Source organism: Magallana gigas, chromosome 6 (genome assembly GCF_963853765.1).
Source record: "Magallana gigas chromosome 6, xbMagGiga1.1, whole genome shotgun sequence".
In the NCBI taxonomy this organism is placed as follows: domain Eukaryota; kingdom Metazoa; phylum Mollusca; class Bivalvia; order Ostreida; family Ostreidae; genus Magallana; species Magallana gigas.
The window spans coordinates 18,720,103-18,739,783 of record NC_088858.1 but is presented as its reverse complement, the minus strand read 5'-3'; the positions used below and the strand labels follow the sequence as shown (position 1 = coordinate 18,739,783).

The 19,681-nt window shown below is 32.1% G+C and overlaps 1 protein-coding gene across 3 annotated transcripts; it reads right to left on the bottom strand.

Moving 5' to 3' along the window:
• Positions 1 to 1,671: 1,671 nt before the first annotated feature.
• LOC105328253 (uncharacterized) lies at positions 1,672 to 19,154 on the bottom strand. Of its 3 annotated transcripts, XM_034470659.2 has the most exons (13): positions 19,031 to 19,154; positions 18,719 to 18,841; positions 13,613 to 13,723; positions 13,414 to 13,491; positions 13,205 to 13,323; positions 12,434 to 12,520; positions 12,065 to 12,157; positions 11,063 to 11,167; positions 9,130 to 9,322; positions 6,330 to 6,488; positions 5,992 to 6,077; positions 2,157 to 2,227; positions 1,672 to 2,009 (listed from the first exon to the last, which is right to left on the bottom strand). In XM_034470659.2, the coding sequence occupies exons 1-13, from the start codon at positions 19,089 to 19,091 to the stop codon at positions 1,931 to 1,933; spliced, it is 1,365 nt and encodes a 454-aa protein (XP_034326550.2). In that variant the 5' UTR covers positions 19,092 to 19,154; the 3' UTR covers positions 1,672 to 1,930. The 3 variants fall into 3 exon arrangements, with proteins under 3 accessions (XP_034326550.2, XP_065945034.1, XP_065945035.1); XM_066088962.1 differs by having other exon boundaries at positions 1,672 to 2,227; XM_066088963.1 differs by lacking the exon at positions 18,719 to 18,841 and having other exon boundaries at positions 1,672 to 2,227.
• Between the last annotated feature and the right edge of the window lie 527 nt (positions 19,155 to 19,681).

Genomic DNA, 19,681 nt, shown 5'->3' with positions numbered 1-19,681 from the left:
ACATAAACCACAGGTTAAACATACTTTTCATACTTTAAAGATAAGAAGGACAAATTTCAACATCAAAAATACAAATTAACAATTAAAACTTTTAAGATAAAAAATGACTAGAAAATATAATTTTAAGTGGCTAGCAGTGCGATCCAAAGCACCAGCCTAAAGTAAAAGATGATTGAGAGATAGTATGGTTTTGAAACATATTACGTATCTCTTCATTTTTCTTTCTTTGATTAAAATTCATTTTAAATGACGCTGTGTTTTGCAACAAATTAGATCGCAACTATTACTCGGAGTTTGCCAAAAGAGAGTTAACTTTAAGAGGTTCTCAAAAAAGTTAACAAACTGTTATATTTACATTTTCCAGTGTCTATGCCTGTGATAACACAACGTATCCATTTTGTACTATATGCGAGGGTTGTCCCAAAATAATGTAGACAGGACACATAATTTATAATTCGTTCACTGCAATTTCATTAGACTTCTATGTTTTCTTCAATGACCCTTTGGCAAACAATGCTGAAAAGTTCAAATTTGTACTTTATTTATTTCTGGAGAAAATGAATAATTAGTAACAACAAGTTTTGTCAGGCGGCGCAATGTGCGACGTCGAAAATTTCCAGTTTTACGTTGTTGCTAAACCCTCCTCATCGTTCACGATAACATTTACGTTTTATTTCCGAATGTCTTAGAGAAAATATTATCTTTGAACATGTACTCTGCGTGCACATTCAATATATATTTCTAGTTTTGTTTTGTTTTTAAATATTTTCTAAGTACAAACGATCTGTCGGCTACAATCTCGCCTTGTATTACTTGTTGTCTAACGTCCGTCTTACTGAAATGTGTCGTTAAACATTTTGACGTCCATTGATTTCGTTCGGGGTTTCTTTTTTCCACTTACTGTCATCATACTTGTTCAAATATTTTCAATGTTGTTTAACTACTTATTCACAAAACGCATTTCTCATCGATTTTGTTAATTTTATTTACTTCCAAAGCCGCTTAGGATTCATTTCATTGTCTTTACAAAATTGTATCAGTTACTGCTGCGCCGCCTTAAACGCTGACAACGTCATTTTATTACGAGTTAACTTTTCAACTTGTCACAAAATGCACTATAAAATATTTAAAAGTTTTGTTATAGCCAAAACATTTTCTGAGTAAATAATAGAATTATTATCAAATATCAGTGTATGTTTTATTTAAATTTTTTCATTCGAAAAGTACTTTTCCGCCCAACTTTCAATTCATTATGTTGATTTTAACTTTTTGTTTTTGACATTGCGCCGCATGTAGAATTTCTGATCTAACATGCTTTCATTTCACTAATATAATCTCAAACAATATTCGATTTTAAAACATTATTTGAATGCAAATTTCTTGAACCCTTTGTGGCACAAATTTTATCTTCCTTTGTCTTCGATTAACTGAATAACGCCACTTGTCTACGCTATTTTGGGACAACCCGCGTAACTCATAAAGCCAAATTGAAGCGCCAGCGGGGCTTGCTTATACATATTTAAACAGTTAATCGTACGATGGTTTAAAATTATATAAATATAAGTAATAAGGAATCATTCTTTGAATATTATGAAGTGATAATTTCGGTCGGGGCGTGATCAAATCTGTCATAAAGCCCTTCGGGCTTTATTGGATTTGATCACACCCCGACCAAAATTATCACCTCATAATACTCAAAGAATGATTCCTTATTCCTTATATACAAACAATGCACAAAAACATAAAAACACGAGTCACCCCCTCACCCCACTATCAATTTAAATAAATCGTCAGTATAAAATATTTTAATGAGTCCTGCTCATACAATACTTTATCTTAAAAATATAATTATTACGCTAAGCATGATCGATATTTTCAGATTTATTTCTTGAAAACGTTTAAAACCTGCAACTTTTCAAGAGCACGGTCTTTACTCTAACTTTGCACTTTTTCTGTTCTTGCACATTTGCGTCCTATATTTTGACATTACTTCCGGATCCCGTGGATCGCTAAAAGGAAAAAAATTATTATTAATCGAAATTACATACAATTTAATACATTGAATCAGCGAAAAAAAAAAAAAACAAAAAGACAAAAACAAAAACAATATAATTTTTTTGCCAAACAAATTTTGTCCTATAAAGTAGATACATAACCATAAAAACAAATCATATTTATTTGCGTGTCCAAATCTGTAATTGCTTTTGATTCCATTGGGCCATCGCACCTGTAAAACAAAAACAACATGCAGAAATATAAATACATACAACGTACATGTTCATGTATAAGGAATTTGTAACACCCTTGATATGGGGCTACGGTCTTTATATAAAGATCTTCCAAAAGAGATGAATAAACGATAATATATGGGGAATTTTTTTTGTAAATATTTGTTGAAAAAAGAAAAGATTGATGTTAATAAAGGTTTGCTTAGCAATGTCCTTGTTTATTGATATTGATTAAAATTATCACCTTTGGTTTTAAACTTGGTGAACAGTTAGAAGGTGATATTAATTGGTCCGATAAATAATCACATATTAAGAAATGTGGATGTTTTAGTGGCATACGAGGGTTGTCCCAAAATAATGTAGACAGGACATATAACTTAAAATCTGTTCACTGCAATTTCATTAGACTTTTATGTTTTCTTCCTTCAATGACCCTTTGGCAAACACTGCTGAAAAGTTCAAATCTGTACTCTATTTATTTCTCGAGAAAATGAATAATTAGTAACAACAAGTTTTGTCAGGCGGCGCAATGTGCGACGTCGAAAATTTCCAGTTTTACGTTGTTGCTAAACCCTCCTCATCCTTTACGATAACATTTACGTTTTATTTCCGAAAATGTCTTAGAGAAAATATTATCTTTGAACATGTACCCTGAGTGCACATTCAACATAAATTTCTAGTTTTTGGGGTTTTTTTTTTTTAAATATTTTCTAAGTACAAACGATCTGTCGGCTCAAAACTTGCCCTGTATTACTTGTTGTCTAACGTCCGTCTTGCCGAAATGTGTCGTTCAACATTTTGACGTCCATTGATATCGTTCGGAGTTTTTTCCACTTATTGTCATCATACTTGTTCAAATATTTTCGATGTTGTTTAACTACTTATTCACAAAACGCATTTCTCATCGATTTTGTTAATTTCATTTACTTCCAAAGCCGCTGAGGATTTATTTCATAGTATTTACAAAATTGTATCAGTTACTGCTGCGCCGCTTTAAACGCTGACATCGTCATTTTATTACAAGTTAACTTTTCAACTTGTCACAAAACGCGCTATAAAATATTTAAAAGTTTTGTTATAGTTAAAACATTTTCTGAGTAAATAATAGAATTATTCTCAAATATCAGTGTATGTTTTATTTGAATTTTTTCGTTCAAAAAGTACTTTTCCTCGCAATTTTCATTTCATTATGTTGATTTTAACTTTTTGTTTTTTGACATTGCGCCGCATGTAGAATTTCTGATCTAACATGCTTTCATTTCACTAATATAATCTCAAACAATATTTGATTTTAAAACATTGTTTGAATGCTAATTTCTTAAACCCTTTGTGGCACAAATTTCATCTTCCTTTGTCTTCGATTAACTGAATAACGCCACTTGTCTACGCTATTTTGGGACAACCCTCGTACCATGTGCATGTGGAAAGTTTTGGTCAATATGATGGAACTAATATAACTTTGAGCATATCAGATCACTGTTGTTAAGTGCGAAGTCAATACCCGTCCAACACCAAAGCCAAACAATGCTCGGCTAGTAAGGTCATTGAAGCACACCTCTACAGAAATACTTGCACATCAGCTTGGAGAATAGCTGCCTTTCATCACAGAAGGAAGCAATGTCAACGATCACCTATCAGATTTTGAATCTAGAGTAAAAATGTTTTGGACAACATAACACCTTTTCGAACCACCACAATCAAAGGTGATTTCCTTAAACCATGGTACAATGATTCCATCCATAAAGCAAGACAACAGAGAGGACAGTTGGAACGTAAAGCCAAGAACTCAGGCCCGGAGGTACATAAACAGATGCTTAAAGAGCAAACCCGAGCTGTAGTACACATGATCAACACAGCAAAGTCCCGTTACTATCAGGATAAGCTCACAACAGCAGACAATAAGAGACGTTTAGAGTAATAAACAGTCTCATTAATTATAATACATGGACTCCCTTACCATCGGGTACCAGTGATCAGACCCTTACCGACGAATGTGTACACTTCTTCAATAACAAAGTGCAAAAGATCAGACTAGGTTTGGACAAGTCAGATTTCAATAACAATACAGCTTGTCCCGACCTAGACGAACCGGTACCTAAACTTCGTTCTTTTAGGGTCCAGACGCAGGAAGAGTTGGACAAGGTCATCAAGAGCTGTGCCAGTAAGACCTATTCACTCGATCCCATTCCTACAGCGCTCTTGAAGAACAACTCTGTTCTCCCTATAATGCTACCGACCATTACTGACCTGATGAATGCATCACTTTCAACTGGGATCTTTCCAAATAGGCTAAAACGTGCACTTGTTACTCCACGTTTGAAAAAGACTGGACTTGATACAAACACTTTTAGTAACTATAGACCAGATTCAAACATCCCGATTATCAGTAATTAAGGTCATTGAGCGTGTTGCAGCACAGCAACTCAATAATCATCTTACCAAGAATGGTCTGCATGATAACCTGCAGTCGGCATTTAAGTCAGGTACTGTACCAACACTAAGACAGCCATCCTGCGAATTAAGGCAGACATAGAAGAGGTTCTAGATCAAGGTGGCGCAATACTCCTAGTCCTTCTCGACTTAAGTGCCGCATTCGACACCATAGATCATTCTCACTTGTTGGAGAGACTGCAAGAAAAGGTTGGACTGACGGAAACGGCACTTTCATGGATGCAGTCATATCTCAATGGCCGAACTCAGACAGATAAATTCAATAACAGTGTATCCTTAGATGTGGCCTTGTTCACAGGAGTGCCCCAAGGATCTATTCTTGGCCCTTTTCTCTTCCTGGTGTACCTTCTACCGCTAAAAAGAGTTATCAACAAGAATGCCAATAAACCGCCATATATTTGCAGATGACACACAACTTAACAGCCGATTGAGTGTAAAAGACACAACCATGCGTATCTTTCAAGTCAACACCATGGAAAACTGCATAGCAAGTGTTCGATTTTGGATGACTGTTAACAAACTCAAACTAAACGTTGCAAAAACTGAGGTAATTGTGGTTGCTAGTTCCCACAACCAATGCCGTCTGAGAAATATCATTAAGATTGGCGAGGCAATAGTAACACCTATGCCGAACGTAAAAAACCTTGGTGCTGTCCTAGACGTTACCTTATCTATGGAGAAACAAGTCAGCTCTGTCGTTAGAAAGATGTACTTTAACATCCGGAGAATTTCAAAGGTGAAACATCATCTCACCAAAGAAGCTTGTGCAAATGACATCAATGCAACAGTCATATCCCATCTTGACTATCACAATGCCCTCCTGCCTGGCATAACCGATCGTCAGATGCACCAGTTACAAGTGGCTCAAAACAGCGCTGCACGTTGTCTAACAAAAACACACTACAGAGAACACATGTTTGATATAAACATGTCCTATGCATCGCGGAAAATTGTTTGGCTTGAATGTAATTTAAAGATAGAGATTAATCGTGAATTCGAATTACATGCGCCTTTAATTTTCATGACTTCATTTTCTCAATCACCGAAATTATGTCTTATAAACTTCAAAAGATTACATTGCCTGATAATAATAAAATTGATATTACAGTACTCTTTTGGGTAATATATATGACTTTGTTCTGTTTTATCATAAACCAGGCTATTATGACTAGTACTCTTCCGATTTCTCGGTATTAAAGCCCAAAAATTCGAGTCTATTTTTTTAATATAGTGGTATAGATATAAATTCATATATATGATATAAATTTTTATTGTTTGACTTCGATGCTCTAATTGCAATATGCCAACTCACATATACTTCCCCTCTGCGTTTTACTCGATAAACAGTTCCAATGCTCTCATCGTCACCATTTTGATCTCCCCACTGCCAATCTAAGCCTTCCAAAATTATCATGTTAATCTTGAAGTTTTAAATACACATAAAATATATATTTATTTAGAAATATTGAAACATACCCGGCTGAACAACTCTTTAAAGAGCATACTTTATGCATAAATCGTCTTTAAAGTTAATATAATCCGTATTTCGTTATTCAAGTCTTTTTAGTTCACGACCTTGGCAGTGTCATATATATTCTCAAATTAACAATTAAACATTAACATTAAAGGAATACAATAACTATATTTAACCTCTGCGAACAAGACATCCAGTAGCTATCATGGTTTCATTTTGTGGGATCTGTCGTGGTTCATCACAAATCACTAGATCATACTTTGCCCATATACCATTGGATCCATATCGGTAATCAAATTGGTTGCCATTATCCCACTCTACCAAAATCCATCCAACTAGAAATAAATAGACATTTTGTTTCTATTTTTTAGTCATAAGAAATATTTCATTGACAAGTACGTGTTTCGTGTGGCGCTATCAACAGTACACGTTTTTATGGTCATTGTTTTAATTTATAACTATGTATTATGACGTCCATTTACATATCTTTTTTACATACCGAAATTAATTCAAAAATAAAGTATGAGCACCCATATTTAACATATTTTTAAAATAACAATGCATCATGGTTTTAATCATTATGATAATACCTTTAATAAATCAAAGTACTGAGAGTACTGAAAGACGGGGTCTTGAAAGTTTGAATTTGCAATTGTCCTGGATTTCCTCGAATATGCTTCCAAAATTTATGAGTTTGAATTACGGTAGTTGGTACAATCTATGTTAATTCGGCTTTTTTGCAATTGTCTGATACTTTGTCTAAATTTTACTCAATCCCGGCCTTCATAATTGTAAAAAATATAACGGTATATTATAACGGTTACAACGGTATATTATGTAAAATAAGACCCATTGAAATTTTTTTAAAATTACCACTTACCGGGAAAATCAAACAACTATATCAAAGTAGATAATTTTAATTATTAGATTTATTCAATTTTGTGATCCAAGGAAAAATCCACAAGTCGGAGGGTATCCGTAATAAAAGTTTTATGAAAAGCCCGAAAACTCTATAACTGCTGAATTAACAAACAAAGAGAACATTTTTATACCGATAACAAACACAGGCACCTGACGTTAGAAATATTTTTATTACAATAAGATTCAAAGAACTTTGACAATAAAAAGATTTGTCACGGTTGCCGTTTTGATTTTTAAGACCGACTTATCTGACACGATTTTCTTCATTTACGATTCATGCAAAATTAATAGGTAAAAATAAATCCGTTAGCCACTTACTACTTTTTTGTGTAAACTCGTGCATCACCTACACGAATTACGATACAACCGTTCCTTTCATTAAAAATCATACTCCGAAAATCAAAGACATAAATAACAGAGATTGTTAACTCCGCCATTAGCGTGTTAATGTTACGGGACCAACCTTACTTTGAGAACTATAAGTGCAACATCAATCTTGTATAAGTCATTAAATTTGAACCTGATAGTGAACATGAACATGAACCTGTAAATATTTTAAGCATGTTTTATTTATGAAATATTAATAAAAACTCTTTATTTAGTTTTTAAATTATTTTTTTGAAAATTATTGACTTTTCACTAAGTAATGGTAATGCATTACTTTACTCATGTAATGGTAATGTAATGCATTATTTCAAGAAAATTACGTAATGGCAATGGTAATCTAATGCCCTAATTCATGAAGTAATGGTAATGTAATGCATTATTTTACAATGTAATTCACCCCAAGCCTGATTCCAACTAAGCCGCAAAACATGAACATTAACATTTTACTTGGTTCTTCAATCGATAAGATTGTATATATTATATGATGTATAAGTCTTCCAAAATGTATAATCTATTATAGATTTTGCTTACAATGCATTGTTTAAAATTTAAATTCAGTTTAATCAACTAAAGAGCCAACGAACGAGAAGGTAAATTCAGACTTGTTTTTATTTTCTTTGTACAAAATTCCTTTAGAGACGAACAGCAGTCATACCGCAACGGCGCTGTGCATTCAGTTACGTAACTCATTCCACATTTGAACCGGAGCAAGAATATTTTGATCAATAAAACTATTTGTTTATTTTCTAAATAGAATTTTGTTTCTACACAAACGACTTAAAAAGATTTAATGCGTGTTTTTATAATACATATTTACTGAAATGCATGAAAACTTTCTGCACTATATTCTGACGCATAGACTCAATGCATGTGTTCTACGCGTGCCTTCCGGTTTGAGACTTCGGCTGACAGTAAACCAATACAAACAAAAAACAAAAACAAAACAGAAATTAAAATTAGGTCTATGGAATTTTACGCCGTAATGATATTTGTCTGTTGAATAACTATTAATATTTTTAAAAACCAAGTCAAAATTTTTACACGCAATTTTATGTCTAGAATACCTATTTGACTCCAATTCTTCCACGACTGATACTCCATGAACAAAAAAAGCTACTTAAAACTGTGCTTAGGACCACTATTTATTTACTTTTGGGACTCTTGTTTAGTTTTAGCAATTCAGAACTGTAAAAGGGACTAATACATGTAAGGCTACAATTTTGTGTGAAGCAATTTGTTCTAGACGCATAACTGATTCTTTTAAATGTTGTTTAAAATAATTAGGTACTCAATTTGTAGTGGATGATAAAGTTTGTTTGTAGTAAATGTTTGTTATACCTTTTTATTCTCACCGACAAAAAAAATGAAGTTTTATCATTTTTATAATATGATGCATTTAGCACTATGTTATGGGAATAGAATACCTAAAGGGGTGGGGGGTGGGGGGTCCGAAGGATAATTGTGTTTGCGGGGGGGGGGGGGGGAGGGGGGGTCCGAGGCATATTTGCGATAATTTTACAAAGTAAATTTAATAAATTTTCATTTTCCCGGGGGGGGGGGTAGGAACCCCGACTTCCCCCCTAGATCCGCGCATGTACATGTATGATTTCAGAAGTGTTAAGCGTGTTAACTACTTAAAAACTTATCAAGAAAACGCCTCATAAAAACCTCGATCGGTATGTCCGATAACAGTTCCAACTCCTTTACTGTCCTGGTTTTCATAACGCCAATCTCTTCCTCTTCGAACCCTTGTACCCACACAAGGCATTGTGGAATATCGTTCTATGAAGTTTTCATCGTCTTCGTCTTCATCAATATCTCCATAGACCTCTTTTTCATTCAATATTTCACACACTTGATTCTAAAACAAAGTTAATGAAGTTAGCTGCAAATGTCATTAAAAAAGATTGTTCAAATACTAATATTACATGTTATACCTGTTTTTCACCTAAAATAATGATTTTTGCTGACAACAAATCACTTGATACACACACAGTTCACGCTTCACCACAGTTCAATGGCTGTTTGTGCTAGTGTATACATAATTTTTAAAGTCATAATTGATAATGATTTATTAATTGACCAATCAATATGGCATTCTCGGTTGAAAGAAAGATACTAACAGATAACATATCTAAAAAAAATGAAATACGGTTAGCAATGAATAGATAGTCATGAATCGTAATTGAAAAACAACTAAATCTTTTTAAAATACTACTGAATTATAAAATACTAGCAACATTTCCCGATTTAATGATAAATATGAAAAACAAGTATCTGATCTTTAAACTACGGAAGCGTATTAGTGCCACATATACACTTCACATTTTTTTCCTACACTTTAAAGTGTAAATTTTACAATTTAATCTGTAAAATTGACACTTTAATCTGTAAAATTCACACTTTAAAGTGTAAAATTTACACTTAAATTTGTAAAATTCACACTTAAATCTGTAAAATTTACACTTTAATCTGTAAAACTCACACATTAAAGTGTAAAATTCACACTTTAATCTGTAAATTTTATACTTTAATCTGTAAATTTTACACTTTAATCTGTAAATTTTACACTTTATTCTGTAAATAATTTAACAAGTTAAAGTGAGAAATTTACAGATTGAAGTGTAAATTTTACAGATTAAAGTGTAAAATTTACTAATTAAACTGTGAATTGTACACTTTAAAGTGTGAAATTTACAGATTAAAGTGTAAAATTTACAGATTTAAGTGTGAATTTTACATATTAAAGTGTGAATTTTACACTTTAAAGTGTGAAATTTACAGATTAAAGTGTAAAATTTACAGATTAAAGTGTAAATTTTACAGATTAAAGTGTGAATTTTACAGATTAAAGTGTGAATTTTACACTTTAAAGTGTGAATTTTACATATTAAAGTGTAAATTTACACATTAAAGTGTGAATTTTACATATCAAAGTGTGAATTTTACACTTTCAAGTGTGAATTTTACACTTTCAAGTGTGAATTTTACACTTTAAAGTGTGAATTTAACAGAGTAAAGTGTGAATTTTACAGATTAAAGTGTAAAATTTACAGATTAAAGTGTGAAATTTACAGATTAAAGTGTAAAATTTACACTTTAAAGTGTAGAAAATAAAAAAAATGTGAAGTGTATATGTGGCACTAATATGCTTCCGTATTAAACAAAGTTTACGGCAAACGCAACTCCTTTTTACGAATCCAAAACTTGTTGTCTGACTTGACAATGTTTGATCAATATAAACAGCATTATCTGAAATTTTGATAATTATGAATGAAAAAAGTTTTTAACATCTATTATCCTTACACTGTACTTTATGATTATATTTAAAGCAAACGATTGCTGTATTTTCTTTAAAATGGTTGAAAAAGTGTAATCTTGAACATGAGGAAATCTCAGTCAGTGATAATTTGTCTGCACCGCTTGGTGTGTTACAGGACCGACAACATCCAAAAATTAGCATTCAATGCTTAAATATTTTACTGTTGATTGAATTGTACAAAACTTGAAAGAACATAAGGAGATTACATTTTTACGTAAAACATATACTGTTGTTGAGTACATGTAAATTACATCATCATTATTAATTTTTTCAACTTACAATATCTTCTTCAGTCCCTTCTCCATAATTTGAATATCTCCATCTTACAATATCTTCTGTAATTTTTTTATTTTCAAAATGAGATAGAATGTCCCCAGCAACGGTCTAAAAAATGATTTTTCAAATGACGTTTGAATTAAAACAATTACATGTAATTGATGTGTGTATGACAGAGAGAGAGAGAGAGAGAGAGAGAGAGAGAGAGAGAGAGAGAGAGAGAGAGAGGGGGGGGAGTTTTATGGAGGCAGCTTACGATACAAGATTTAGGATTACTTTTTATTCTTTGTCAAACGCATTTGTAAAGAAAAAAATAATAATTATTCATTGGCATTTGAAATCATCTAACATAAAACAATGTGCGTTATAACTGTTATACATGTAGTAATAATTCATATACAGGTAGTTCATTTGATAAACCTTTTTTTTTTGCAGAATCCGCTCACAAAACGATACAAGAAAACTCTTATTTCTATACACGTACAGATGTTATATTAATTATTTTTAATGTGACATAATTTTTTCCACATCTCTGTGAGTATATTTCAGTTGCAATGCAACAACGTATATATTGTTTTTCAGAAAAACAAATGGTTTACGCCCGATATTTTGATGCGTGGGTCAATTTGTTATTTGTTGTTACCTATTTCATGGGACATGAAACATTATAATACTTCATTATAATAGTTCTAAATAATGCATCATCTTATTGGTCTAGAGAGTCACGTGAAAGGTAAAAACAGTCGTTTCTACTGGGAAAAATACAATTGGCCATCCATTCGGAAGTCTCCGGATTTTTCATTCTATTACTATAAAGATCCTAGATAAGCATACGATGATAGAGTCTTTGATCTTTTTTAAGTTTCCTTATATCACCTCAGGAAATATGATGATGAGAACAAGATTGAGGCGTAATAAACTCTTGACGACTAGGAACTCGCAAATCATGCAACATGTTTTCGCAAACCTCTATTCTATTTCAATCAACTCAATAAATATACTTACAAAGTTGACAGACAGTCTTGCGTATAAGCGAGCTTCTTCCCAACCAATAATTCGACCTCCTTTTGCTGCAGCCGCTAAAGCTCCTAATAGTTGCTTTTGATTTGAAAATAAATATATTTTTTAAGTTTGATTTATTGTGAAATACACATATTACTTTATCACCACAACGATTTTCACAGTGTATTCGTTACACATGTATAATACTAATATACAACTTTATTTCCAATTGTCAAAGACACTTGATAGTTAGATTAACTCAACAAAGAAAAGAACCAGGCGGACATTACATTCGAACAACCTTGCACAGAAAAACATTCCAAAGAATCTATTTATTTCAAAACAACACTTTCAAAAAATTATTCAACTTACATAATTTGGATCTTTGCCAACCGGTATGAATGTAAACGGATTCCATTTCCCTTGACGTTTAACAAGAGAATGAATCCTATGAAAAGTCTGAAATATATACGAAAACAAAATCACTATAGCTATGACGTTTCCAATTGTTTTGACTTGTACAACGTAATACTGCTGGATTTATTTTTCAATATTTTTAATATTTAACATTAATTTCAATGTTACAATCTTTATAATGGTTAAATTGAAATTATTGTTAAAAGGGTCAGTGAATTTAGTGAAAAATTATCACACTTAATTTTCTTATGTAAATGTGTATATGTGAAGTGTAATATTTATAAATGAGAAAATGTTTATTACTGATTACTTATAGACATGCATGTATAAATGTAAATGAACATTTTGGTATGATAGCATGTACATCTTTTGGAAGACAAAACGTAGAAAATGAAGATGTAAGTGGTTGCTTATATTTTTATCATGTTTATCTTCCGTGCGATGATCATATATAAATCCATATAACGACTTTCACAATTAAAGGTTCACTATCTTCAAACAGTTATAAAAATTAGTTTGCTACATTAATTGTTACTTTAATTACGCATCTTGTAAACTATTCCGAAAATCATATGTTAAAATGCATTGAAAAAAGGTATGTTCGAAAATAGTAATGTCAAAATACGATCAAGAAAGTTTTGCAACTTTTATACACAAAGAAATTGTTACATGTGACTTTATGAATCCCCTCTAGAACTGATATAAACATTATATAGAGAGCCATACCTCACTTTGAGTCGTTGTTGCCATTGTTTCTCTTGGGTTGATCATATCTGTGGGATGCCCATCGGAAATAACAACAACCCTTGCTCGAATAATTAGAGGGGATGAGATTACAGTATGGCCTAAAATAAGAATAAATCAACGGAACACATTATTCAATTGAGATTTATTTCTGTAAAAAGAATGTACGTACTCCTTTGACAAATAAATACCTCCTCCAAGTTTTATGCACGAAAAAGACAATATTATTCCTGCTTCTAAGGGAGATGGTCCTTTACATTTGATGTTTTCTGTTTGAAATGAAATGAAAAATAAATGTTAAAATTCGTTTTATGCGCTTTTGTGTTTATTTGAATTTTTAAGCCATCATAAATCACATTATCTTTGTTTTGCTGATATTTGATTACCTACCAAGACATTTTATGATGGAGTCGTAACTGTTTGAATAATAATGTAGGAACTTTGTTTCTTCTCCAAATCCAATGACAGCAACATTGTCATCCATGTTCATAGCTTTGTATTCTTAAAAAAATACCAGGTTATATATTGACCTTTTAACTGAAATTGAAGTTTAGTTATCGTTCCTTACTTATTATGTTTATAATAGGCCAAAATAATATCATTACTCAAAACCTATTAAAATACTGTCAAACACTGTATCATAGTTAATGTTAATATATTTATTTATAATAAAGTATATCCCAAAATCAAGTTTTTCATATGAACTTTTAATAACAGATTTTTTAGAAAAAAATTGTTTAAAAACTGATTGATAAAATATAAAATCAAAACCAAAACAACACAAGAGAAATTCACTTTCTAAACAAACGTTGGGATTAGTTCACTTTTATTAAATAATCACGAAATTAGCCAGTCCTGTAAGGTAATGCGTAAATCAACCAATAAATCCGTAGTTCATTTTAGAGTCATAATGTAAATTTTGTATTTAATAATTGGGTGTAAATACAACAAGTACTGTTGTCATATAGTAAAGTTTGTATTTACACCCATCTAGTATATTTGACATTAATTCTACAATATGACAATAATCTCGCAGTTAATGCCATTTGTCAAATATATTGGGATAGTTCACAATGTATTAAATAAGGAAAGGAATAAAATAAGCAAGGACAAATAAAAAAATTGTTTTCATGTTTTCAGACAATTTTGGCACAAGCACTATATATGAATGTGAGAGAAAGACCTTATCGAGGCTCATAGGCAGTACAGTATCAAATTAACCTATGGAGAATGTTGATAAATAATTTTTAACTTTGAACAATAAAACCGGTGTTATATAGTGCCTTTTCCCCCTAGCCATCTTTCCCCCCGGAAAAATGGCTATATAGCAGTTCTTCCCCCCGGAAAAATGGCTATATAGCAGTTTTTCCCCCAGGGAAAGCTGACTATATAGTGGGCTTTCCCCCTTTTTATAGCCAGATTACCCCCACGGAAAACCTACTATATAGTGGATTTTCCCCCTTTTTTTACATTCCGGCCATGTATATGGTGGACCATTCGTGGCAATAATTTGCAATAATTGATATGATATTAATTTCTCATAAAAAGGATAATTATGGCATTTATTAATACATAGAATAAAATACTATTTCATGGTTTTTTAACCCCAAATATGAACTGAGGCACGCGCCTCCATAACATTCATGTGTCATCATCGTTTATTTCACCTGTTTTTACACCTATTTGGAATATCTTTTACACGGATTTCGGAATACCTCGAATCTTTTTCATCTAATAGATGCTTATCTACAGTTTCGACTTCGACGTTAAGAACACGTGAGAACACATTTGAGTAAAAATACGCTGGTTTGGAACTTTAATTTTCCAATGTATATAAGCTTCTCCGAGGGAACTAACTGTACAATCTTGACTTAATTTTGTACAGGAAGGGAATAAAAAGTGAAAATGTATTACTCCCTTTTCCAAAAGGCTATCAATTTTAAATTAATACCGTTCGAATTGACGATCTTAAAAAACAATTATATATTTCTTCTTCTAAATATCAAACGGGAGACAGGGTGCAATGATATGATGAGAACTGAAATGTTTTAGTTTTATTTTGATTGATGGGGTTCTAAATCATGGGTAAGGGGTATCTTAATTGATTATATATTAAAAGCATGTGAAAAATTAGTGTTTACAATTTTGTTTTAAAACTACGCATATTCATATTTTTTAACACATTTTTTACGAAACGCGAGATTTTATGATGTAAACATTTTGTTTAAAAAAGGAAATGTCTTCACAACCAGAACAATGTCGGTATCTTTGCTGGTTACTTTGGAAAATGTGAAATGGAGCCTGAACTAACCTTATGTATATATTTACACTCAGTATTTGCTAATTTTCCACTTTTAAGTTTGCAACGTGTTTATAAATATACAATTTTGAAAACGATGCCATATACATCAAGATATACGATTCACTTACCTAAAAATCGTATATTACTATTTGTTTCATATTTTTGCAATAAAGATTTACTTGTGTATCATACTATTTCTTCGAACAATGAAACAAAGGTAATTAAAAAAAAAAAACCCAAAAAACCAACACATCTATTGGGATGAGGTGACTTATTTTTTTTTAAATATAAGCTTGGTCTTCTAATCAACTAACAAGTTAAAAAAGTCGTATGTACATGTATGCGCTTAGGTTGATTATTTATTTTTGATTTCGGTTGCTCCTTTTATGAATAAAAGTTTATTGATTTATTTATCTAGTTATTTATTATATCATTAGTCATCTTATAAATTGATTAAATGTTTTGAAGAATAATGAATTTACCTGCGTACCTTTTTAAAAAAAATCGTAAACTTTGGACTATTATATGATATGGGCGCCTTAGATGGCCCCCTAAAATGAACATCGTCGTTTTACTTCAATTCTTTTTTTTTTCTTTGTACAGATATATATGTGATGTTTATACATAATGTTCATTATGATTCAAGTGCTTACATTTAAGAAATATGACATCGTAAAGACAACCTTTTCCCGCCATTATTTCAATTTTAGCATAAGACAGCTTGTTTTCAAGCAGTTTTTCTTTCAGAAAACATAGAGCGCATGCTTGAACAAACAAAATATTTTAATCAGATACATATAGCCAAGACTAATAAGTAACAAAAAATATCTTTGTTCAAGCATTCGCTCTATATTTCCCACTCGTAAACGGATAAGAAAAATGTCAATTTTTGACCGATTTTGAATGAATTGTAGTATAATAGCGTTACTTCTGACGTCATATACTGCAAGTGAGTGCAAATAAATCAAATGAATAGGTAAAAAATATATTTTAAATCAACTCCTCTAAAAAATAACATAACATTTTACTGTACCCGAAACACTTTAAAAAATTGCGAATTATGGGGGCCAAATTTAAATCATATGATATATAGTTCTTAAAAGAAAAGCAGAATCGTAATTTTCAATCATTTTAATAAGGAAATATATGAGCGATTGTGTATTTTTAAATGATCTTTTTACTTTTAAATGACCGTAAAAATATGTTCATGTGGTCATCTTTAGTTTTTGAGATATGGGGCCCTAAAAAATACATTTTCTTTATAATTGGATTTCAAACATCGGGCTCGAAAACAGCAAAGGCCCCTACCCTGCATGGGGGCTAAAATTTTCAGTGTCATCTACTAGTGGTTTAACACTATCACTGTGAAAATATGGTTAAGTGGTCATCTCTAGAATATGAGATTCGGATCCCAACTTATAGAACACTATTCAATCATTATAATGGGGTTTTAAACATCGGGCCCTGAAACATCAATGGCCCCTACCCTGAGGGCTGAAATTTTCAGAGTTTTAAACATCGGGCCCTGAAACATCAATGGCCCCTACCCTGAGGGCTGAAATTTTCAGAGTCATATACAAGTGGTAAACCACTGCCACTATGAAAATATGGTGATATGGTCATCTCTGGTTTATGAGACATTGGACCCTTAAGAATATGCATTATAATCATTATAATAGGATTTTAAAAATCGGGCTCTGAAACATTGGAAACTAAATCTCTTTAAAACAGAGGTTTAGCCTGGATGAAATTTTCAAAAACAGACAGACAGTCTGATAGATTTATCAAAAAATTCTTAAAACATTCTCGCTTAGTACAATTTCAGAACACAGAATTATGCATATAAGTGTATAACTTGTAAAACCAAGTATTTTTTTCAATTAATTACCTAAATTAAGTTTTATGTGTAATTCCATTACACACCTGTTCAATTTTCAGCATAGTCAATAAAAATAATAAATCGGCAAAACGAAACTTAGCCTTTATAGATGAATGCAGTTGTACATGTATGCAACCTCGGAGTGTAGAAACATTGATTTTAATCCTTACTGGATTTCCATCAATATTTTTTATAGAATCTGAACCAAAAACGTGAGGGAGAAACCCTACTATGGGGGAAAAGCTACTATATAGTAGCTTTTCCCCCAAGGGGGAAAGGCTACTATATAGCAGGTTTTCCGGAAGGAGAAGCTACTATGGGGGAAAAACTGCTATACAACACCGGTCTTGGGTTGATCTTTCTTACGTTAACCTAATGTACAGTTTGAGGTCAGTGCATGGGGTTTATAAAGCTCCGCTGATTTCAAAATTATTCAATCTTTCACTAAGCAACATCAAAGTCTCATTCACTGTTTATAAGAGCATTTTTATGAAGCACTTTCAAAGGATGTTAAAGAGTTATTTGATTAAGAGTCATTACTATGTTATTGCAGTCTCGCTGTGTAAATTAATTGGATTTAACTCATCGAAGTTAAATCGGTTTATCGAAGCATAATATTTCCACCATAATAATAACCCTCCAACCCTTGGGGACCTTTACGCATATTAGCTGGTCATCGCTTGCACTTTGGGAATTTAGCTTGAACTTGTGACGTCACAGATTCCCTGCAGAACATCCCATCAGTGGCCGCTTTCAATTTGACCCACCCACCTTTCCCTTTCATATTTCCGGTGGCCCTATTGGCTTTAATGTTATTTAATTTGAATACAATTTCATAGTTCGATGTTTTCTGGCTCTGCGGATTAAATTTTTCAGGATGAAGTTGCCACCATAAGAGTCGACCCAATTCGTCACGGCTGCTCAATCTGTGGGGACAACTGCTGAGCTTGCCAGCGAATATTTCAGCTTACCAGTAGTGCTCACATGGACTTCTAATTATTTATATAATATGTTTAAGTATTAATGAATAAGGTATAATTTATTACGGGTGAACAGCTGGTCCCAGAGTTCACCTTGTGTTCTGTATTCATTTTAATATCAAGCAGCTACATGTTATAAATTAAATGTGTTGGGTGTGGCGAACGTGTATTGATCGTACTTTATTGAAAGGTATATCAAAGTAAGTATTGTATACATTTAACCATATTCAGTATTGATTCCAAAAAAATGAACCGTAATGAATTTATAAAAACATTAATATATAATTTAGAATGCCATAAAACTATGGTTCAGATAAATAATAGTAAGGACATACCGTTTAAAATGCATAAAAGGGCTTCTTTCATTTGTCGCAAACCTTCCCCTGACATGCTTTCAGAGGTATCCAGAAGGAATACGGAACATTTTCCTCGACCATGCTGAAGTTTTAGACTCTGGTCTAAGAATGCAAAATAATAAGAAGAACTATTCTGGCAATGAAATAAGATATGATTTACGGGCATTACTACTGTGGATTGATAAGTATAAGGCATAACTAAAGAAAACAATGCAAAACAAAACAAAACAAGAAAGTGACGATTTGCAAAAATAATTCCGTAATATTTCATAATTGATAATTAGTACCTACTTTGTACTGCTTCTTCCTTTGCTTTATTTTCCCAAAATAGTCGAGCTAATTCAGTTTCCATACCTAACTACTTTTACTAAGAAATAAAAAATTCTTTGTTATTGTCGACATATAATGTATACTGATGATGATATGAAATAAAAGTATTATTTCCTTCTAACTTAATTTTGAGTTATGTGTCTTAAAATAAAATCGATGTTTTTCCGGTATTTTAAAATAACAAATCCTAGATTCATTAATTTCCAAAGACCTTCATATATTATCAAAACCGATTTGGTTTGACTTTTCCTATAGCGTCACGATCATTTCTGTCAGCTACGTCATGCATAAATTATACACGCCGCCGGTGTGAAAACTATATGATTGGTTAACTCCTATTTTTTAGGCCGAGTTATCAGTATACGCTTATGCAATGCCAGAGCTGAAGGATTTCTCAGAACAGTTTATTTACCCCCAATATTATTCATTCAAAATCGACTATCCCGTATGTTTAAATTCTGTGCTAAACTCTCTCTCTCTCTCTCTCTCTCTCTCTCTCTCTCTCTCTCTCTCTCTCTCTCTCTCTCTCTCTCTCTGTGTAAACTGGCGTTAAACCATAGCCTCAAGCTGCGGTCCAGAGTACGGCGTTATAAAAAATATAATATTTAAAAG

Bases quoted from the DNA above. Each gene is read 5' to 3' on its own strand.
- LOC105328253 (XM_066088962.1), bottom strand. From the start codon at position 19,091: ATGGAAACTGAATTAGCTCGACTATTTTGGGAAAATAAAGCAAAGGAA. The intron at 12,521-13,204 runs GTATGGCTCTCT...TATATATTTCAG, and splicing joins CAACAACGACTCAAAGTGAG to ACTTTTCATAGGATTCATTC. The intron at 6,489-9,129 runs GTTTTTATGAGG...ATTTATTTCTAG, and splicing joins TATCGGACATACCGATCGAG to TTGGATGGATTTTGGTAGAG.